At 42.3% G+C, this 23,535-nt stretch overlaps 1 protein-coding gene across 4 annotated transcripts in view; it reads right to left on the bottom strand.

Moving 5' to 3' along the window:
• RABGEF1 (RAB guanine nucleotide exchange factor 1) overlaps positions 1-23,535 on the bottom strand; it is an 80,409-nt gene that overhangs the window by 42,696 nt on the left and 14,178 nt on the right. For 3 of the 4 annotated variants that reach the window (XM_025378561.1, XM_025378560.1, XM_025378564.1), the window contains exons 1-2: positions 5,936-6,538; positions 2,645-2,811 (exon numbers count right to left, since the gene is read on the bottom strand). In XM_025378561.1, the coding sequence (XP_025234346.1) occupies positions 2,645-2,811; positions 5,936-6,216 (448 nt within the window). In that variant the 5' untranslated portion in view covers positions 6,217-6,538. Of the gene's footprint in view, positions 1-2,644; positions 2,812-5,935; positions 6,539-23,535 lie in introns of those variants that run through there. The other variant, XM_025378562.1, reaches the window with a different exon arrangement.

Raw genomic sequence — 23,535 nt, 5'->3', positions numbered from 1 at the left:
ACCCAGGAGTTAGGAGACCCAAGATCTCATACACAAACTCATTGTGCAACCTTGGGTAAATTAGTTAACCTTTATGGACTTTCATACTGTCACCTGCAAAATGAGGCTATTAGAGCTGATAATTTTATAATTTTTTTGTTGTTGCTGTTGAGACGGAGTCTCACTCTGTCGCCCAGGCTGGAGTGCAGTGGCCGGATCTCGGCTCACTGCAAGCTCCGCCTCCCGGGTTTACGCCATTCTCCTGCCTCAGCCTCCCAAGTAGCTGGGACTACAGGCGCCCGCCACCTCGCCCAGCTAGTTTTTTGTATTTTTTTTAGTAGAGACGGAGTTTCACTGTGTTCGCCAGGATGGTCTCGATCTCCTGACCTTGTGATCCGCCCGTCTCGGCCTCCCAAAATGCTGGGATTACAGGCTTGAGCCACCGCGCCCAGCCAATTTTATAATTTTTAAAATTATTTTATCTGCTATAAATACTTATTTCACTACATATCATCAAGAAACAGACCTTAAGCTAAATAGGAATGAGTAGTCTTAATAGTAAATGCCTTTGCACTCCCTGCAAGATTATTCTATCAGAAGAACAACTTGCATTTTAAAATAGCTAACACTTACTGGAAATCCACTGTGTGTGTCGGGCACTGTGCTAAGCTCTTAACGCGCATTAACTCACTGAACCCTCATCACATGCCTCTGGTAGGTATTACTGTCCCTCACTGTTGACAGGACTCGGAGTCATTAGTCCACCCAGGGTCACAAAGCTGGTAAATGACAAAGTTAGGACTCAAACCAGGGGTGACTCCAAAGTCACCTTACTAACTATCTGTCTATTCCACCTCCTAATAAATAAATCATGAGCCCAATACATTCTTATTTAATCTCTGGCAGGAACTAATTTTTTTCCTCGTTTTTCATAGAGACAAAATTGCTACAACTGGCAGCCAACCAAGAAACAACTTCAAATTCATCATATAATCCATCTTTTTTCTTTTCTTTCCTTTTTTTAGACAGGATCTTGCTCTGTCACCCAGGCTGGAGTGCAATGGCACCATTTTGGCTCACTGCAACCTCCACCTCCTGGGTTCAAATGATTCTCCTGCCTTAGCCTCCTGGCCTCAGCTGGGACTACAGGCATATGCCACTGTGCCTGGATGATTTTTCTATTTTTTGTAGAGACGGGGTTTTCTATTTTTTGTAGAGACGGGGTTTTATGTTGGCCAGGCTGGTCTCAAAAACTCCTGAGCTCAGGAAATCCATCTGTCCTGGCCTCCCAAAGTGCTAAGATTCTACGCTTGAGCTACCGCACCAGGCCTGGTATCCATGTCTTAAAGAGAAGTGTGTTTTTGGTTATGAGCAATATTTCCTTTTAATAAAACAAAAGGAAACAGCAAAAGTCACAAAACCTAGAAGACCGGCAAGGATCTTAAGGGGTAACACTGTCTTATTTTTCATTCCGTTGCCTCCAGGAGAGAAGACCTCATTACAATTACCCCAGGGCAGGAACCGGGGAGCAAGTGAGGGGGCTCCCAGAGAACAGGTCTTCTGACAGCATCAGTGGTGGTTCCCAGTCTCCCTCATTATTTCACGTTGACTGCATAACTCTGAGTAACAACATACATTTTCAGAGACCGAGGCCTGACAACAAAGATTCTTTCCTGCTTCATGTTGGGCCACTTCAACTGGCTAGGCTGCTCAATCGTAGAACAACTGTGACTTAAGTGACAATCCTCTTGCTGGTTACATGGCATTTTAAGAAGCAGGGTGGGGCCGGGCGCGGTGGCTCAAGCCTGTAATCCCAGCACTTTGGGAGGCCGAGACGGGTGAATCACGAGGTCAGGAGATCAAGACCATCCTGGCGAACACGGTGAAACCCCGTCTCTACTAAAAAAAAAAATACAAAAAACTAGCCGGGCGAGATGGCGGGCGCCTGTAGTCCCAGCTACTCGGGAGGCTGAGGCAGGAGAATGGCGTGAACCCGGGAGGCGGAGCTTGCAGTGAGCTGAGATCTGGCCACTGCACTCCAGCCTGGGCGGCAGAGCGAGACTCCGTCTCAAAAAAAAAAAAAAGAAAAAAGAAGCAGGGTGAATATGATCACCTACATACAAACCCATGCACTGGAAAATAGCTACTACGGCTCACTCTCATCCCCCCAGGAGCCCAACGTGGGTCTTTTCCTATATTTTCTCAATACACTTTCTCAAGACACAAGTTGTCTCTCAAATAAGCTCTCGAGCAGAAAATCTCTCTCAGATGACTTTCAAGCCTAGAAATCACCATTTCTGACAAGCTGTGAACAGTGAGGGTATTACACCACAGAACAAACCAGGATCCACAAATAAAGACACAAAAAAACAAAACATCCAAAGAGATAAAATCATTTGGATGGGGATGAATTTCATAAACAAAACTACCTATTTCAATTCTCTTTATTCCTCCTATAAACAAATTTCTCTAAAACACAATGTCTTTCAACCAAAGAGAGTATTGGTTTCATATATTGTCTGACCCTCAAACCCACTTTCAGTCTCAAATCTGAGCTGATGTTCTCAAGAAGTTGACAGAAATTACAACCTGAGCCTGCGAGCATTGTGGATCTACTCTGTGTCTCACTCAGGCAGAGAAGAAAAAAAGAGTATCAGAACATTACCCTTCTTTGATCCGACCCTGGAAGACGCACTGAAGAATTTCTTCACTGTGGTAACCTTGCGGGTCTTCTCATTGGTTTTCTTTTCTTCAAACTTGGAGAATGTGAGGGATTGGGCCCCTTGGCTGCTCTGACTGCTGGCAAAGGCCTCTTCTTCCTCCCGCTGGAGTCTGCAATTCAAGAAAGGATTAGAATGATCTAGATATTTTCCAAGGTTTCTCTTTATCTGAAGGTTATTACTCCATTAATTCAGGAGGATCTAAAGATTTTAGAACTAGAGACTAAATATACCAAATCAGCCTGAGGTCTCACATAGCTACAGGATGGGCTGCTCTTCATGCACTACAGATTTCAAATGGGATCTTCTCATGCTCATTCAGCAACTGCTCTAGGGCTACATGAAAGAAATCAAGTCTAGTCCTTTTCCCTAACAAGCTCAAGGCTGGAACAGAGAAAAAGTTAAGTAAACAACTGCCACATAATGGGACAGCTGCTACATTAGAGAGTAAAAATTGAGTGCTGTGAGAACACAGGAAAGAACAACTCAATCTGCTGGGGGAGTCTGTTGGGCCTTACAACAGTGATGTTTGGGCTGGGTCTTAAAGGATACATAGGATCCTTTTTTTTGGGTTGTTTTTGAGACAGAGTGTCACTCCATCGCCCAGGCTGGGGTGAGATGGTACGATCTCGGCTCATTACAACCTCTGCCTCCTGAGTTCAAGCGATTCTCACGCCTCAGCCTTCCAAGTTATTGAGACTACAGGTGCACACCACCACGCCTGACTAATAAGGCCGAATAGTATTCTAAGTGAAATGATATTCCAAGAAGGAGGAACTACAGATGTGCAAGCCTGTGGTTTGCTTCACAACAAGCTGATGTAGCCAGAGCACTGGGTATGTAATGAATGGTGATGCTGAATACACAGGAAGGCACCAGAGGGTAAGGAATCTTGATTGCTAAGCCCACATTCTGGATTTCATCATGTGGTGGGGAAGCAAGAAAGACTGTAAATCCAAGAAGTTATCGTTGTCAGATCTGTGCTTTAAAAAGATCATGCAGGTAGCTGTGTGAACAACTTGAAGGGTAGAGAAACTAGAGACAGGGACAAGAAGTAAGAGTATATTACAAAGGTTTAAGTAAAAGAAAATAAGTACCTGGAAAATAGGAGTAGAAAAGGTAAAATTCAAAAGACTTTTCTGAATTGGAAGAAACAAAACTTGGTCAAGTTGTAGGTAGCAAGGGAGATGAAGGAGAAATTAAGAATGAAACCAAGATTTTTTAGCTAACTTGGTAAATAGTGATGCCATTAATTGAATCAGAAGGGTTAGGAGGAAAATGTTCAGAATAGGGAGAATAATAAATAAAAGCAATAAATTTGGCTTTGGATTAGCTGCATGTGAACCACCTGTATTAATTCCCAAACACAGGTCAGGTGCGGTAGCTCACGCCTGTAATCCCAGCGCGGGGAGGCTAAGGTGGCCAGATCACTTGAGCTCAGGAGTTTGAGACTAGCCTGGGCAACATGGTGAAACCCTGTCTGTACATAAAATATAAAAATTAGCTGGGTGTGGTGGCATACTTCTGTAGTCCTAGCTACTTGGGAGGCTGAAGCAGGAGGATCACTTGAGCCCAGGAAGCTGAGGTTGCAGTGAGTCAAGACTACACCACTGCACTCCAGCCAGGGTGACAGAGCAAGACCCTGTCTCAAAACAAATAAACAAACAAACAAAAACAACACAAGCACTATCTAAAAGACAATGATTTTCCAAGTGTGATTCCCCAGACAGCAGCAGCAGCATCACTAGGCAACTTGTTAGAAATGGAAATTATCTGGTCTTACTCCCAAGCTACTAAAATCAGAGACTCTGAGGGTAAGGTCCAGCAGTCACTGCTTTTACAAACTTTCCAAGTGATTTAGCAGGGTTACAATTAAAAGCAGTAAGAAACAGAACAAAAGTCACAGGTGGAGGTGCTAAGCCTGAGGATGGAATCAGGACACCTCTTTCTTTGGGACAGACAAGAAGTTAATATAAAGGTATTAGTACATTTTTATGTGGCGAGGGGATGAAGCTGACGGAGTTTGTGCCTAGTGGCCTCTACTCTGTTTTTGAAACAGGATCTGCTACTGACAGCATCAGGCATGCAGGGGAAACCTTGAGGAGATCATTCATGTTCTGGGCTAAAATTTTCTCTCTTTGATTGACCACAGTCACTGAAAGCAATGTGTGATTTCTAATTCTCTGCGTTCACCACAGATGTCAGCAAAGTAGTCACTCAACAAATATTGGCTGACTGGATGAAAAAACAAAAAACTAGCTAGAGGAGTTGGAAGAATTCCATTTGACTCTCTTCTGTTGAAGCAGTTTTAGAATTTCTAGAATGCTCTGGCAAAGAGCATTTTATTAGTTACTATGCTCACTAGCCTTCCCATCATTTATTTATTTATTTATTTTTTGAGACAGAGTCTCACTCTGTCTCCCAGGCTGGAGTGCAGTGGCACAATCTCAGCTCACTGCAACCTCCAACACCTGGGTTCAAGCAATTGTCCTGCCTCAGCCTCCTGAGTAGCTGGGATAACAAATGTGCACCACCACACCCAACTAACTTTTTAAATATTTTTAGTAGAGACTAGGTTTCACCATGTTGGTCAGGCTGGTCTCGAACTCCTAACCTCAGGTGATCCTCCTGGCTTAGCCTCCCAAAGTGCTAGGATTAGAGGCGTGAGTCACTGCGCCCGGCCCATCATTTAATTTTTAATTTTTAACATCATTATTTTTCTGGATAATACCAACTGCATTTGACCTAATTTTTAAAGAAAAGTTAAATTTCTACAATGCAGTGACTATATACAAGTCAACAGATTTCTACTACTGTGTTTTATCACTGAGCTAGATGCAATGCTGAATATATTAAAAGAATGAGGGAAATAATGCTTGATGAGTGCCATTTGCAAGCCCTGCACTGGGTACATATTTATTAGCTCATTTAATCTTCACTAGGAAATATGTCTATCTCCATTCTTCCACTCCAAGGAGCTTATTATCTAAATTTGAGAACTAAAACTAACACAACCCAAAGAAAATAATCAGAAGTTAAGACAAACACAAAATGAAGAAACTACTGAAAGCTGTTCATTAAAAGTTAACTGAGAAGAGGGCAAAACATCCTTTTCCTTAATATTAAACTGACGTGCTGATAGCTTAAAGCAGAAGTGAAAAAATGTATTTGGAACGTGACAGAACTACGTATCCAGTCGCGTCACTGTTCAATCACCCCTAGTTAAGTCCTTTTACCGCTCCGCCAGCTCCCAGTCCTCCTGAATCTGCTTCTGCCTGGCCTTGTGGTACTCTTCCCTCCAGCACTTGGAGCAGAAACCCTGCCAGGCTGGGTTGCCGTAGTAACCACATCCTTTCTTGCACAGGAGGTCCGACTGATCCACATGAATTCCTCGGCGTTCAGACTTCAGGCTCATCTTCTTCCCGCTAACCAATGAACAAACAAGAAAGTGCTGTTGAAAATGGATTATCATTCTACTAACTAAAATCTTACCAATTATGAACAAAAAGTGAGTCATTCCATTATCTTCAAGCTGTAAGAGAGGGAAGGAGGAAATGAAGGAGGGAGGGAGGGAGGGGAGGAAGAAAGAAAAAAGAAATATTTAATACAGTAAATTTCATGACACAGCCATATGAAAGAAAGACTTATTCCCCACCCAAAATACCAAAAAAAAAAAAAAAAAAAAAAAAAAAAAAAATTAAGAAAGGGCTAACATTAAAGACCTAAATGTAAAGGCTGGAAACTAGAAAACTCCTAGAAGAAAACTTAGGGGAAAAGCTTCCCGACACTGGATTTTGCAACGACTTCTAGGATATGACACCAAAACCACAGGCAACAAAAGCAAAGTCAGACAAATACATTCCATCAAACTTGAAAATGTCTGCACAGGCTGGACGAGCTGGCTCACGCCCGTAATCCCAGCCCTTTGGGAGGCCGAGGGGGGCTGATAATAAGGTCAGGAGATCGAGACCATCCTGGCTAACATGGTGAAACCCCCATCTCTACTAAAAATACAAAAAAATTAGCTGGGCGTTGGCGGTGGCTCATGCCTGTAATCCCAGCACTTTGGGAGGCCAAGGCAAGCAGATTATGAGGTCAGGAGTTGGAGACCATCCTGGCTAACATGGTAAAACCCCATCTCTACTAAAAATACAAAAAAATTAGCCGGGCGTGGTGGCGGGTGCCTGTAGTCCCAGCTACTCGGCAGGCTGAGGCAGAAGAATGGTGTGAACCCAGGAGGCGGAACTTGCAGTGAGCCATTCTGTGAACACACAGAATGAGAGAACATATCTGCAAACCACATATCTAATAAGGGGTTAATATCCAGAATATAAAGGAACTCTGACCACTCAATAGCAAAAAAACCAAGATAATCTGGTTAACAAATGGGAAAAGGACTTCAATAGACAATTCTCCAAAGATATACCAACAGCCAACAAACAAGTGAAAAAATGCTCAGCATCACTAATCATCACAGAAATGCAAATCAAAACCACAATGAGATATCATTTCATACCCATTAGGATGGCTACTGTAAAAAAACAAACCCAGGATGCGCACAGTGGCTCATACCACTTTGGGAGGCCAAGGTGGGAGGATCACTTGAGGCTAGGAGTTCAGGACCAGCTTCGGCAACACAGCAAGACCCCATCTCATCTCTACCAAAAAATGCAAAAACGAGCTGGGTGTGATGGTGTACGCCTATAGTCCCAGCTACTCGGGAGGCTGAGATAGGAGGACTGCCTCAGCCCAGGAGTTGGAGGCTGCAATGAGCCATGATTACACCACTTCACTCCAGCCTGGGTGACAGAGCGAGGCCTTGTCTAGAAAGAAGAGGAGAGAAAAAAAATTGAAATAATATCATAATTTGCAAGTCAGTTTTCTTTTCTACTGTGTAATATTTAAACTCATTTGTTCATAGTCTCACAGCTGTATGGTAAATCGCTATGCAACAATTTCCTTTCAAACTGAAACCACATGGTCTTCATTCTTCTCCACAATAACAAACTGCCAAACAAGCACAGAAAAAAAGCAGCACTCCTCACCATTCATTCAAGAGACACACATGTGCAGATAAAATTAAGCCCTATATCTTGGGGATCTTATTAATTTAACTCAAACATTTACTAAGTGCCAACTGTGTGCAGAGAATTGAGCTAGATGGCACTGGTGATGCAACTGATAGAACACGTCCCTTGCCCTCATGAAGCTCATAACCAAAAGTACAGGCAGACTGAAAAATGCAGAAAAAGAGGGTGTTAGGAAACTGTTGGGGAGCAACAGACATAGGACTTCTGACATAGGGAGTACAGAGACCACTTGGGGATGCTGGTGACAGACCTTAAAGAGCCTTGTGTTGAAAGGGTCTCGGAAAGATGACAGAAAGAGGAAGGACATTCTGGACAGGAAGGATGCCTTTCACAAAAAGCTCAGAAGCAGGAAGGCAAATTTAAAATATGAATGATTTGTATAGACAGAAGGTAAACTAAACAAGTTAGGTGGGAAGTCAAATCATGATGGCTTTTTAAAACTCTAAGCTACAGAGTTTGGACTGAAAGTCAACACTGAAAGCTCCTGAAAAGGGGAAAGCATGGTAAGAGCTCTATCTTAAGACATAAAACTTGAGATGTAGAGTTCTGTCTTCTAGCATGACCAAGTGAGAAGGAAAATAAATCCCCTCCTGCAAAAGCAACTGTAAAGATGGACAAAACTTCCACTTTCTGCGATGCATCTACGTCCAGATCAAGGAATGAACTCAAATTTCAAGCCCTCCCCTCTAACTTTGCTCTTATTTTTGCAGGTTTCTCCTGTGTCTCCTCTGTGCATGCACAGGCTCTGCTGATCAGAGTGGAAGCCTAACTAAAGACTAAGATGTTTGGGCGCAATCTCAATCTTTGTCTGAACCAACAACAATCTTTGGCTGAATATTAAGGTGTGCAGACACAGGGGTGACAGCTAGAAGGAAGTCAGGCATAAATGAAAACAAGGAAGAAAAATTGAGCACAGCGACTGCAGTTGCTGGGGAGAGAGGCCTCGCAGATTTCATCCAGCTATCAAACCTGGACAGTATGCACTGTGCACTACTTTTGAGGATTCTGAAAAGCAAAATGGAGAAGTGGGGAAGACCAGAATTGGAAGTACTACCCAGCCGTCTAAGAGATTACCTCCTTCTCCCATCCAATACCACCAGCCAACCTGGAAATGGGCCCCACAGCACACAGAAAGCTCCTCTAGATCGGGCTCCAGGCATGTGAAAGGGAACTCATAACAGCCAGAGAGAATATGGGGATCTCTCCACTTACCATCCCCACTTTCTCTTGAGCCACAGTGCCCAGCAATTGTGTGCTTTGTTTGCAGCTATGGCTGAAATGAGAGAGTACAGCAGCCAAACTCTGAGGCAGGAGAACTATCGATTTTTCCCAATCTCTATCCTTGGTCTCAAACGTATAGGCAGTGGCGGAAGGACATGACAGAGTGGGATAACTAAATCCACAGTTTTCTGGACAAAGAAAGGAAATATGAGCTCCTGGGGAACAAAAAGTATGGGAAAAACTGCTGAGGAGAACTCAAGAAAGCAATTTCTAGGCTTACCCTTAGGCTGCATATGCATGGATCTGATGCTATTCAGTACCAAAGGTTTCTAAATTGGGACTAACAGAGAGACCACTATGCAGATCTCAGATCAGCACATGCATGAAACAGATGGAAACAGCACTACAAAACTCTGAACAATGAACTGACATTAAAGCCACAGCCCACAGAATCTGCATCCCAAACTTGGCAACAAAACATTTTGCTCTGGGAATAACTGTTTTTTGTTTTTTGTTTTGTTTTGTTTTGTTTTGTTTTAGTAGAGACAGGGTTTCACCATGTTAGCCAGGATGGTCTCGATCTCCTGACCTCGTGATCCGCCCGTCTCGGCCTCCCAAAGTGCTGGGATTACAGGCTTGAGCCACCGCGCCCGGCCGGAATAACTGTTTAGAAAATAAAAAGACAAGCTACAAGTACAGGAATGGGAGAACATACTTGCAGCAAATCACCAATTTGGCAAAGAACTTACATACCCAGAATGTATAAAGAACTCTCAAAACTCAGTTGTCAGAAAACAAAACACCCAACTTAAAAATGAGCAAAAAACCTCAACAGACACTTTACCAAAGAAGACAGACACACTGGTGTCGCACATTTCCGTGAGAGGCCTTTGCTACATACTGTCCAGTCAACAATGTTTGTATATTGAACATCCTTACAAGAGAAAGATGACAGTTCCTTCCACAGCAGAAGACAATTTGTTAACTGTCCAGTACAGTAAATATAATGTCTCCCTTCACATCAAAGGTTTGAAACGTTTGTTTGCCATCCCTTATCGAGAGCTGAGTTCCCTGAGCTTGGATTTCCTACTTGTGTCATTGCCCACAGGGAACTTACAGGACAAAGGTAGTCAGTCCATGTGGACATGAAGCTGGTTCTGCTGATGTCCTGTGACCTGTGTCCTCCTCTTTTGCCTCCAACCAAGAAGTTTCTCGTCTAGGGACAATATCCATGCAACTATGGAGACTAACTTGCTACTTTTAAGTAGGGAGGATTTAAAACTCAGGTCCCTTGCAGGTATTGATGTGGTGGCAAAGCAGCACATGAATAGTTGTTCAACATTGTTCAGTCTTAGAGAAATGCAAACTAAAACCACCATGAGATATCACTCAAATCTATTAGAATGGTTAAAATAAAAAATACTGACAGAGCCTGGGCAACATGGCAAAATCCACTCTCTACCAAAAAATACAAAAAAAAAAAAAAAAAAAAACAGGCAGGGATGGTGGTGCATGGATATGGTTCCAGCTACTCAGTAGGCTGAGGTGGGAGGATCACTTGAGCCCAGGAGGTGGAAGCTGCAGCAAGCCAGTATCATCACACCACTGCACTTCAGCCTGGGTGACAGATGAGACCCCACCTCAGAAAAAAAATAAATACTGACAATACCAAGTGGTGGCAGGGATGCAGAGTAACTACAACCCTCATACATTCCTAGTGGAATGCAAAATAGTACAGACACTAGAGAAAACACTTTTATAGTTTCTCAAAAATGTATACATACAATGATCATCCAACCATACAATCCCTCTCCTGGGTATTCCCTCTAGAGAAATAAAAACTGCTATTTGCAAAATTCTATATACAAACAGTTATAGTAGCATTATCTGTGATGACAAAAAATGACCACTAAAATATCTTTCAATGGGAGAATGAATAAACAAACTATGGTACATCCACACAACAGAATGCTACTCAGGAAAACAACAGGTATCAGTACACCCAACAACTTCGATGAATCTCAAAGGCTTTATGCTGACAGAAGCCAGCATCTTAGTTCCTTCTGGCTGCAGGAACAAAATACCATAAACTGGGTAGGTCACAAAAAACAGAAATTTATTTCTCACAGTTCAGGAAGCTGGCAAGTTCAAGATCAAGAAGTCAACAGATGTTGGTGTCTGGTGGTTCAATGAAGGTACCTTCTCCCTGTGTCCTCACATGGTGGGAGCGGAAGACAGGCTAGGCTCTCTGCAGTCTCTTATAAGGGCACTTATAAGCCCCAGTCATGGGGGCTCCACTTTCATGAACTACTCACCTCCCAAAGGCTCCACCTCCTAGTAGCATCACCTTGTGGTTTAGAATTTCAACATATGGATTTGGGGGACACACAAAGATTCAGACCATAGCAGCCATCTTAAAACTTAACACACTGTATAATTCCATTTAGGAACTAGGGGTAGGAAAGGATGTGACTATAAAGGATGAGCACAAGAAAGTTTTTAGGTGATGAAACTTCTGTATTCTGATTGTGGAGGTGCTCACATAAATCTATTAAAATTTTAAAATTCCCAGAACATTATACTCCTCCCAAATCAATTTTACTCTATGATAAAAAAACAACAACAACAACCACCACCACCTCGGCTGGGCACGGTGGCTCACGCCTATAATCCCAGCACTTTGGGAGGCCGAGGCAGGTGGATCACCTGAGGGCAGGAGTTTGAGACCAGCCTGGCCAACATGGCAAAGCCATGGCAAAGTCTCTATTAAATATACAAAAATTAGCTGGAAATGGTGGCAGATGCCTGTAATCCCAGCTACTCAGGAGGCTGAGACACATGAATCATGTGAACCTGGGAGACGGAGGTTGCAGTGAGCCAAGATCACGCCATTGTACTCCAGCCTGGGCAACAGAGGGAGACGCTGTCTAAACAAACAAACAAAAACTTGAGAGGCAATTTCTAGGTTAGATTAGGTAGAAGTACAGAACAGGAGACACAGCTACTGACCAAGAGACAACTACAATTAGAGGACTAGAGGTAACACAGTGGGTAGCCAGGCGTAGTAGCGCTTGCCTGTAATCCCAGGTACTCAGGAGGCCAAGGCACGAGAATCGCATGGACCTGGGAGGCAGAGGCTGCAGTAAGCCGAGATCGCACCAGGGCACTCCAGCCTGGGCAACAGAGTGAAACCCTGTCTCAAAAATAAATAAATAAATAAATAATAAGAGGTAACACAGTGGGAATGGAAAGAAGACAATGGTAATCTACCTTAGAGGTCAGATCTGTAAGAGTTCTTTAATGCGAATTGGCAGGGAGAGGGAAATCTAATTAGAAAGAACTCTCAAGTTTACTGTTTACTTCCTCTGCAAGGTTAAAGCCCTCCAAGGTCAGGATTTAGATCTAAGACATCAGCCATTTATAAATAGTAGATAAGGCTGAGGGAGAAAAGAAGAAAATAAGAAGTAGAAAAAAAGAAAAGAATAGAGGCCTAGAATGTTTTTAAAGACCATCTACTACGTCCTATGGTAAGAGATAAAGATACTAACATTAAGAAATCATGACTTATTCCATCAAAAAGGTGGTAAGTGGCAGAGACATCACTAAGCATTAAGCTTTCTTTTTTTTTTTTTCAGAAGAGGGTCTGTCATTCAGGCTGGAGTGCAGTGGCGTGATCACAGCTCACTGCAGCCTTGACTTTCCGAGCTCAAGCAATACTCCCACCATGCCTAGCTAACTGTTGTATTTTTTTGTAGAGGCGATGTTTTGCCACGTTACCCAGGTGGTCTTGAACTCCTGGGCTGAAGTAAACCTACACTTAGTATGCCAAGTTCTGGGTTTCAAATTATTTTGAAAGTCTAAGTTAATCTTGCCATTATCATCCTGATGTTCCTTTTCTTCCCTTCCAAGAGAAATAGGCAAAAGGAAATATCTATTTTTTTGCACAGATCAATTAAGTGTTTTAAATTTTGTGCTATAAGTATGATGTTGTACTATATGTATGAAGTACACTATACGTATGAAGTATACTATATGTATGATGTTACTAAAATGAACATAGTTTGGGGAGTCTGCCTAGTACATAACCTCCCGTGTTATCAGGAAACTGTCCTCTCAATCCGCAAAGATAAGCTGGCAGCAGCTATGTTTGTATAAGGTGAATGGTCCCCCAATTCAGGGTCACAGCTGATTCTCTCCAACTGTGTTAGAGTCTTTTGCTTGGAGTTTTGGAAATGGGACTAAGTCGGGGCTGTTCTCTTGAATGATGGAACTGTGTAACATGATCATCTTCCATCAAGTGGTCTGAGTATCAGGATAGTCTACACAGTGAAATAGACATACCCGAAGAAGCAGAGAAAAGTAGAAGGCCCTGTAGGTCCTGAGTGATTTCAATCTCCTAGTTCCAATCCCTGGCTAAGGTTTAGCTGTACACCCGCCCTCAGATTCTGAGTCATACACCCTGGTCCCCTAACTGCTTTTTTCTTTTTTTCTTAAGCTGGTTCCAGTAGAGCCTATTATCTATGCCAAAAGACTTCTACAGATGCTCTTTAAGAGTTAGAAAAACACAAAGGAGTGCTCTGTGAATTACTTGGCATACATTAAAAGCTCTATATGTATTAGACAGAAACAATAACAATAGCTCTGAGTCTAAGAAGACTGATTTGGTATGGACCATGCAATCACAGACATTAGTCGTATGTGCACTCGAACCCCAGCTCTGCCACGTACTGGAAATGTGATTTTAGGCAAACTGTAATTATTCTGAAACTCCCTTTCCGATGTCCCTCTCCAACCTCTCTGCTCCTATCATTCTCCACCTTTTCACCAAACTAAGCCTCACAGGACCTGTGTACCCATGACCTTCACTCTCTGGTGCTACACCTGTGATTAACTCACCTCACACTGCAAAAAGACTTTGCAGATATAATTAAGTTGACTAATCATGGAAATAAGGAGATTATCCTGGATTATCTAGATGGGCCCAATGAAAGCACACGAACCCTAAAATGCAGAAGAGAACAAGGACCCAGAATGGCCAAAACAATCTTGAAAAAGAATGTAAGAAAACTTACATTTCCTGATTTCAAACCTTACTACAAAGCCATGGGAATTACTACAGTGTGGTACTGGCACAAGGACAGTCATAGAAATCAACAGAATAAATTGAGATTTCAGAAATAAACCCACACGTCTTCTGTCAACTGATTTTCCACAAAAGTACCAAGACTATTCAATGGAGGAAAAAAGAGTCTTTTCACCAAATTGTGCTGGGAAAACTGGATAGCCACATGCAAAAGAACGATGTTAGATGTTAGATGCTTATTTCATACCACATACAAAAATTAACTCAGAATCAAAGACTTAAATGTAAAAGCTAAAACTAAAGCTCTCAGAAGAAAATACAGAGGTAAAATTTTCATGATATTGGATTGGACAAAGGATATTTAGATATAGCACCAAAAGCAGGAGCAACAAAAGACAGATAAATTGTACTCCAACAAAATTTTAATGTTTGTGCTTCAGAGGACCTTATCAAATGAAAATAGAACCTACAGAATGAGAGAAAACAAGCCGGGCGCGGTGGCTCAAGCCTGTAATCCCAGCACTTTGGGAGGCTGAGACGGGCGGATCACAAGGTCAGGAGATCGAGACCATCCTGGCTAACACGGTGAAACCCCGTCTCTACTAAAAAAAAAAAATACAAAAAACTAGCCGGGCGAGGTGGCGGGCGCCTGTGGTCCCAGCTACTCCGGAGGCTGAGGCAGGAGAATGGCGTAAACCCGGGAGGCGGAGCTTGCAGTGAGCTGAGATCCGGCCACTGCACTCCAGCCTGGGCGACAGAGCCAGACTCAGTCTCAAAAAAAAAAAAAAAAAAAAAAAAAAAAAAAGAATGAGAGAAAACATTTGCAAGTCATTTATGTAATAAGGAACTTCCATCCAGAATATATAAAAAATTCTTATAACTCAATAATAAAAAGTAAGTAACAATTTTTTCAACGGGTAAAAGATCTGAATGGACATTTCTCCAGAAAGACAGTCAGTCATGAGTATGTGAAAAGATGTTCCACATCATCTGTCATCAAGGAAATGCAAAACGAAACCAAAATGAGATGCCACTTCAAATCCAGTAGGATGACTAGAACCAAAAAGTCAGAAATAACAAGTGTTGCCAAGGATGTGGGGAAACTGGAACCCTCATACACTGTTTGTAGGAATGTGAAATGGTACAGCCATTGTGGAGAAGCCCTGCAGTTTCTCAAATGATTAAACAATATTACCATAGAAACCAGCAATTTCACTCCTAGACTAAGAGAAACAAAAACATATGTTCACAGAGAAACTTGTACATGAACGTTTGTATCAGCATCATCCATAATAATCCAAGAGCAGAAACAACCCAAATGTACATCAAGTGATGAATTAATAAACAAAATGTGGTATATCCATAAAATGGAGTATTATTTGGTCATAAAAAGGAATGAAGTACTGATATATGCTACAACATGGTGAACTCTGAAAACATGCTAAGTGAGAGATGCCAGTTATAAAACACCACACATTATACAATTCCATTCATCTGAACATCCATACCAGGGAAATCTAGAGAGACAGAAAATAGACTGGTGGTCACTTAGCACTGAGAGGGAACAGGATGGAAATAAAGGGGATAGAGAAAGGGCATGGGTTTCTTTGTGAGATGATGAAAATATTCTAAATTTGGCTGTGGTAATGGTTGTAATTGTGCACTTGAAAAGGGAGAATTGTATGGTATGTGAATTATACCTCAATAAAGCTGTATTTTTCAAAAACAGAAGAGATAAAATGTGCAGTTAGGGAGAGTCAAATCACTATTGATGGTTTTGAAGCTGGAGGAGACTAAAAGCCAAGAAATTTGAGTGGCTTCTAGAGGCCGAGAATGACTTCCGGCTGACAGCCAGCAAAGAAATGAGGACCTCACACCTTCACCACATGAAAATGAATTCTGCCAACACGAGTGTGTGTGGAAGGAGACTCTCCCTATCACCTCCAAATAAAAACCCAGGATGACCGATGCTTAATTCTGACCTCCTGAGGTCCTCAACAGAATACCCAGTGGAGCCTGCTTGAACCTCTAATTTACAGAACTTTGAGATAATAAATGAGTACTGTGGACACGGGCAATGACTCACGCCTCTATTCCCAGCACTTAGGAAGGCTGAAGTAGGACGACTGGTTGAGAATGGGAATTTGAGGCTGCAGCGAGCTATGATGGCACCACTGAACTCCAGCATGGGCAACAGAGACCTTCTCTTTTAAAAAAATAAAAACAAAAAATAAATGAGTGTTTCAAACTGCTATCCTTTCCACTTCCCCCTTTGTTGGGAGAGCCTTTGCAAGCGCTGTTCCAATGTCAGGAATGCTGTGGCCCTTGCTGTCCAGGAGGTGGTTTCTTTCTCATCGTTTAGGTCTAAGCTTTCACATCAGACTGTGAGAAGCCTTCCCTAGCCTCTGTGAAATACTACCCACCCAACCTACCCCACCCTCACCTCTGTCGTGGACCCAATGCCATTTCTCCACATCCTATTTCTTATTATTCTTGGGGCAGGCGGAGGGGCGCAAGGTGGGTTAGAGGTGGGTCTTACCACGTAGCCCAGGCTTGAACAGATGTGACCTACCATGCCCAGCCTTCATGTCCTATTTCTTTTTCTTTTCTTATTTTTGGTTTCTTTTCCTTGAGACTGGGTGTCACCTTGTCACCTAGGCTAGAGTGCAGTGGTGCAATCATGACTCACTACACTCGACCTCCCCAGGCTCAAGCGATCCTCTTGCCTCAGCCTCTTGAGTAGCTGGGACCACAGGCATGTGGCACCACACCTGGCTAAGTTTTGTATTTCTTGTAGAGACAGGGTTTTGTCATATTGACCAGGCTGATCTCGAATTCCTGGCCTCAAGTGATCCACCCAACTTGGCCTCCCAAAGTGCTGGGATTATGGGCGTGAGCCACTGCACCCAGCCTCCATGTCCTATTTCTAATAAGTATTTTTTATTTACTTCTTTACCTGTTGATCTGTCTCCCTCACTGCCAGAATGCAATTTGCTGAGGACAGAGACCTTATTTTCCTTCTCCACTGTCACACTTCTATTGACTCAAATAGTACCAGTGTGATGTTATATATTGGTTTTCGTCCACGGTCCCTGGCTGGTAACTACCATAGCCCTCCTCCTAGGTTTTGTTTTGTTTTGAGACAGGATCTCGCTCTGTTGCCCAAGCTGGAGTACAGTGGTGAAGTCTCAGCTCACTGCAACCTCCGCCACCTCCCAGGTTCAAGCGATTCTCCTGCCTCAGCCTCCTGAGTAACTGGTACTACAGGTGCCTGCCACCATGCCCATGGTGTATTTTAGGTAGAGACGGGGTTTCACCATGTTGGCCAGGCTGGTCTCGAACTCCTGACATCAAGTGATCTGCCCACCTCAGATTCCCAAAGTGCTGGGATTACAGGCATGAGCCACCATGGCCAGCCCCAGGCTTTTGTGTTATAAGGCTGGGTGTGTTAGGCCTCATGGGCAGCCTCTCTGACTTTTCTCTACCCTCCTTTTACCTGCCCCAAGGCAGGACTCTACTCTGGATTGGTCTTAAACCCTCCCCAGAGAGGGTCCAGCTCTATACTCTGAGGGACGAATGCTGATGTCAGGAAGCCTCCACAAAAACCCAAGAGAACTGGGCCCAGGAAGCTTTCAGGTAGCTGAACACAGTGGAGGTTCCTGGAGGGCTTACACCCAGGGAGGGCATGGAAGTTCTGCACCTTCCCCTAGTCCTCACCCCCAGCATCTCCTTCACCTGGATCCTTTGCAATATCCGTTGCAATAAACCGGTAAACATAAGCATCTCCCTGAGTTCTGCAAATCACCTCGGCAAATTAATCGAACCTAAAAAGGGAGCAATGGGAACTCGAACTTGGAGCTGGTCAGTTAGAAGTTCTGGAGGCCTGGAGTTGCAACTGATGGGGGTTAGGAGGGGCAGTCATGGGGACTGAGTCCTCATCCTGTGCAATCTGACACTATCTCCTGGTAGATAGTGCAGGAAGTGAACACTATCTCCTGGTAGATAGTGAAGGAAGACACCCAGTCGGTGTGGTGTGTAGGGGAAGAATCCGCACACATATGGTCATGGAAGTCTTCTGTGTTGATGAATGCTTGGCGTGAGCAGAGGAAAAACACAGTTTGAGGAGGTTTTTCCCTGCACAACTGGGCATATCATAGGTTCTCAAATCTTTGTTGAAAGAACAATAACTGAATGAATAAGGTTATTGTAGAGACCATAAAATAACATGGCTATAAAGCAATGATACATATTAAATGCTTAATAAATACAAAAATCCCTTCCCCGGGGCCAGGTGCAATGGTTCATGCCTATAACCCCAGCACTTTAGGAGGCGAAGGTGGGAGGATGGCTTGAGGTCAAGCATTCAAGACCAGCCTGGGCAACACAGCAGACCCTGTCTCTCTATTAATTAAAAATGTTCAAAAATCTCTTCCCCTCATGAGTGATTAGCCATTATGTTAAAATTATACATGCTGGCTGGACATGGTGGCTCACATCTGTAATCCCAGCACTTGGGGAGGCTGAGGCAGGCAGATCACACGGTCAAGAGTTTGAGACCAGGCTGGCCAACAGAGTGAAACTCCGTCCTATTAAAAATACAAAAGTTAGCTGGGCGTGGTGGCATGCGCCTGTAGTCCCAGTTACTCAGGAGGCTGAGGCAGGAGAATCACTTGAACCTAGGAGGCAGAGGTTGTGGTGAGCTGAGGTCGTGCCACTGCACTCCAGTCTGGGCAACAGAGTGAGACTCTGTCTTAAAAAAAAAAAAAAAAAAAAAATTATACATGCTAATCAACTTTACAAGGGATTAACACATGTAAACCATTAACACATGTAAAAACCTGGAGGCTCAAGGGCAACATGTTGAGTTTTTGAAAAACTCCATCTTAAAAGTTCACACACTCTAGGATTCATACAACCTTTCCAAATGACAAAACTACAGATATGGAGAACAAATTAGTGCTTTTTCCAGGTTAAGAGTGGTGAAAGCAAGGGAGAGGAGGGGAAGGAAAATGGTATAAACAGTTAACCCAGCAAGCCTGACTTGCTCAAATGATGCACATTCTCAGACGGGCCTGCAGGTGAGACTGGCCCTTGGTCAGCTCCTAGAAACTGAGGTCTTTTACTAGCCCTATGCCCTAAGTGATAAGGGTGTTTTGTATGGTTATGGTACTGAACCACACTGTTCCAGCTTGTCTAGATATTTTGTGCAAACTGTATGATTTATGGTAAACACCTGCTTTCCTTCTGGAGTCAGTCGCAAAGCCTATGTGATATGTGATATAAAGTCTATGTGATATAAAGTCGCATATGCCTATGTGATATGGTTTGGATCTGTGTCCCCACTCAAATGTCACGTTGAATTGTAATCCCCAGTGTTGGAAGTGGGGCCCGTGAAAGGTGATCTGATCATGGGGCAGTTACTCATGAATAGTTTCGCACCATCCCCTGTGGTTCTGTGCTTGTGAGATCTGGTTGTTTAAAAGTGTGTAGCACCTTCTCTCTTGCTCCTGCTCCCACCAGGGGAGACACTTTGCTCCCTCTTTGCTTTCCACTGTGATTGGAAGCTTCCTGAGGCCTCCCTAGAAGCAGAAGCTGCAATGCTTCCCGTACAGCCTGTAGAACTGTGAGCTAATCAAACCTCCTTTCTTTATAAATGACTCAGTGTCAGGTATTTCTTCATAGCAATGTGAGAATGAACGAACGAATACACTATGTGACCAGCCTCCAGTAAAAGTCCTGGATTCTGAGGCGTACCTGAGCTTTCACAATAAAAAACACTTCACACGTGTTGCTAGAGTTTACGGCTGGGGAAGCAAGCACATCCTGGGCAACTCTGCTGGGAGAAGACTCTTCGAATCTTAACAGTGCTGGTGTCCTGTAGAATCTGCTCAATGCACAACTACCCTTTACTAATCCTGCTTTGTATCCCCTCACTGCAACAAACCATAGCAAGGAATAAGTATGACCTGTGAGAGCCCCAAGCGAATTACGAAACCTGGGGGCAGCCCTGGGGACTGCTGACACAGGATGTGACTAAAAAGGCAGGAGGGAAGTCTTTGGGGTAATGGAATAGTTCGGTATCTTGACTATGGCGGTGGCTACAGGAATCTACGTATGAGATAAAATGTGCATGACACTATACACCTACGTTGCACAAATATGAATTTCCTGGTTTTGACATCGTATTACAGTTATGTAAGATTAAGCAAACTAGAAGAGTACACAGGACCTGTCTGTAGTATCTTCACAGCTTCATATGGATTTGAAGTCATTAATTGTTCCAAATTTTAAAGTTTTGTTAAAATTCACACATGAATGTTTTTTAATAAAAATAAACAACTATCATGGGACCAATGTGTATCAGTTAAACACACCACTCATTCTGCTGCTTCTAAGTATAAAAAGAGAGCAAGGGTACCACCAAAAGAGAGTGCCATCATTTGAAAGGCTATGTAGTGGTGGTGACAGTGTCTGTTATGGTAGAAGGCAGGAGAGTTGGCACACCCAGACTGGACGTCAGAGTTACAGACGGCATATCCTGTAAACACAGGAAGAAACATGGAGGATCAACTGCGTGAAACTCAACTCTTCCTCTCCTGGGTAGACAGACCTGTCCCTAGACAGGTAACCACCACCAGCACTGCTTCCAGAGGGAGCTCTGAGGGGCCACACGCAGCTCCTGTGGGAGCACTGCATTCCAATAAAGAGGAGCTTGATTGAGCAACCTGGACATAAAGAATGCACAATTCAATTGGTCCCACTGATGTCAGACAAGACAGAGTAAAAATGATCTCTGCTGCTAGGACAGTTAGGATTCTACAAATCGTGCCCCAGGGCTAGGATTTATTCTGGGTCCAGGTACCCTAAAAAGGACAGAGAGGTACAAAGCTTACTTACAAAGCTCCCAGAACTATTAGTACTCTTTCTTAAGGCTCTGGATGCAAGCCAGTTTCGTCTCAGAAAAGCAAAACAAAAACACTTTGCAGATGTGAGTAGTTTCCCGCTATCCTTCTTGAGGGTCTGCTTCCTATTCCTGGGTTCAATGTCATGCCCTCAGAAGTCACTCCTCTCCTCCAGGCAACTCATCTGGGACTTACAGGAAACATCCAATCAATTCTAGCAAAACAATAAGCTATCCTTTGACCTCAGTTAAGAAATAAAACTTATGGGTGATTGTTTTCCCTTAACTTTTTTTCCAGTTAGAAAAGAATACTCACTATTTACAAAACCTGATATATATAGACAAGCAGAAAAAAATGTTTTAGTCATCATCCAGAGACAGTTACTGTATATGGTACATATTCCTATAGTGTTTCCTCTGCATTCATTCAAATATTTATATACTGATTGATTACTGTACGACAGGCACTTGGGATACAAATGTTAAGTAAAAATAAACCGTTTCAGTCATTGTGGAGCTTACTGTGTAATATGAGAGTATGACTATATATTTGGAAGGCCTAAAGGAAGAAAATAAAACACTATTAATGCTGAGAAATTAACTTTAAAATGGCTAACTTTCAAAAAGAATTCATATTTATGTGAAATAAGCTAAACAGGTACATGAAATCTGTGGAACTCTTGTAACAGACAATAACAAGTTAGAAAGTATAAAAAAGATCTCAGTCATAATAGCATCAATATGTAAAGACTTGTAGAAAACATTTTAATGAGAAAATATAATCCACATAAAAATACAGAAATATACTTAACACAATGTGCGAAAATAAATGTTATAACCATGTCAAACATTCCAAAATGTGTAAGTTTACTACAAATGGCCATAAAAATCCCACAAGACTTTTTGGAACTCAACAAAATGATTCTGTCAGCAAAAATAAACAGACTCAATTATTTTTTGATTTTCTAAATTAATTTTCTGAATTTATTTGCAAACTAGTTAGAAGACTGTGAACTCACAGACCTGTCAAACAAACCATTACAGTATATACTGACTCAAAAATGAATCTAATATAATATATAAGGTAATTTAATGTTAGAAGAAGGAGGGGAAGGAGAAATTTTCAATAAATAGTGTTGCAATAACTGGTCAGCAATCTGATACCCCGTACATTAATTACAGGTATCTTTAAAAAGTTAAAGTTTTTAGAGACAAACAGAAAATGGAAAGAACTGAAATTAAGTATTCATGAAAGTCCTAAAGAGGTGAGGATCTAAGGTTACAAACTGCAGGAAAAGTCAAAAAGGAAACAAAACTTAAAACACATAAACTGAAACACCTGGCTAGTTTTTAATAGGCTATCTGTAGCCAAAACATAAAAGCAAATAAGAGACTAGAAAAAAAATCTGAAGTAAACAGGACAATGAAGTATTTTATTACATTCAGAAATAGTACTAACAAAATTTATAAATCTGTGAAAGACAAGCAGGAAAAGGTTATGAGCAGACCATGACCTTGAACAGACCACAAAATGTGAACAGTGTGCTAGAAACAGAAACGGAATGCCAAAGGTATGTGCCTTTAAAATTCTGACATATACCAAACTGGTCTGACAAAATATACTATTTACACTCCCACCTACAGTGTATGAGAGAATCTGGTCTCCCACAACCTCATAAGCATAGCATTACTGAACTTCAATTTTTTGTCACTCTGACAGGCAAACAAAAAAAATCATTTAACGTGCATTTCCCTAAGGTTAGCCATCTTTACAGATATTTATTAGCACTTGCATATTTTCTTTAACTGATTTTGCTCATTTTTCATATCATTACTATTTTCTTTTGATTTACAGATACTCTTCTTATATATCTTTCAGTCCTCACCTTCATGGTATGAAGACACCATCATTCTAATAAAAGGCTTATTAGTATTTCCGATCTGTAATCCAAGGTTCACCAACTTTCATATGATTAAATATGCTTCCAAAATGAATGTGAATGTCAATGTCAGAGTTTTAATGTTAAATATAACAAAACAATATTTGTCCAAACGTTAGCCTGGACAAATAATTCCAAATGATAATCAACTCCCTGGAACATAATGTAGAGCTGATTGCTGCTGGAATGAGCAGAGCAAGCAGGGCAGCATTCTTAAGGAATGAGTTCCAGACAACAGTCTTCTATTGTACTAGATCAAGCCCTCCTTGGTTAAGCAAAATTGTAACTCTAATCTGAGCATGCCATTCTCTGGACTAACAGCTCAAAATTACATACAAGATAATCTGGCTACTGTAGCCTACTTTGTACCATTTCTCTATGCTCTCACCCAGGGAAGCAGCACAAATGGTCCATTTATTCACTAAGTTACTGACCAAAAATTATTTCTCCTAACTCCACCTAAAGTAACAGCAACCTGCAATACATGAGGTGGTCTCTGTTAAAGGCATTTCTTTTATGTTTTTTTTCTTCTTTTCTTTTATTTGACATACGGTCTTGCTGTATAACCCAGGCTAGAGTGCAGCGGCATGATCACAGCTCA

This window comes from Theropithecus gelada, chromosome 3 (genome assembly GCF_003255815.1).
Source record: "Theropithecus gelada isolate Dixy chromosome 3, Tgel_1.0, whole genome shotgun sequence".
Classification (NCBI taxonomy): Eukaryota; Metazoa; Chordata; class Mammalia; order Primates; family Cercopithecidae; genus Theropithecus; species Theropithecus gelada.
Note: the sequence above shows the minus strand (reverse complement) of the source record. Positions and strands in the feature narration are given on the sequence as shown.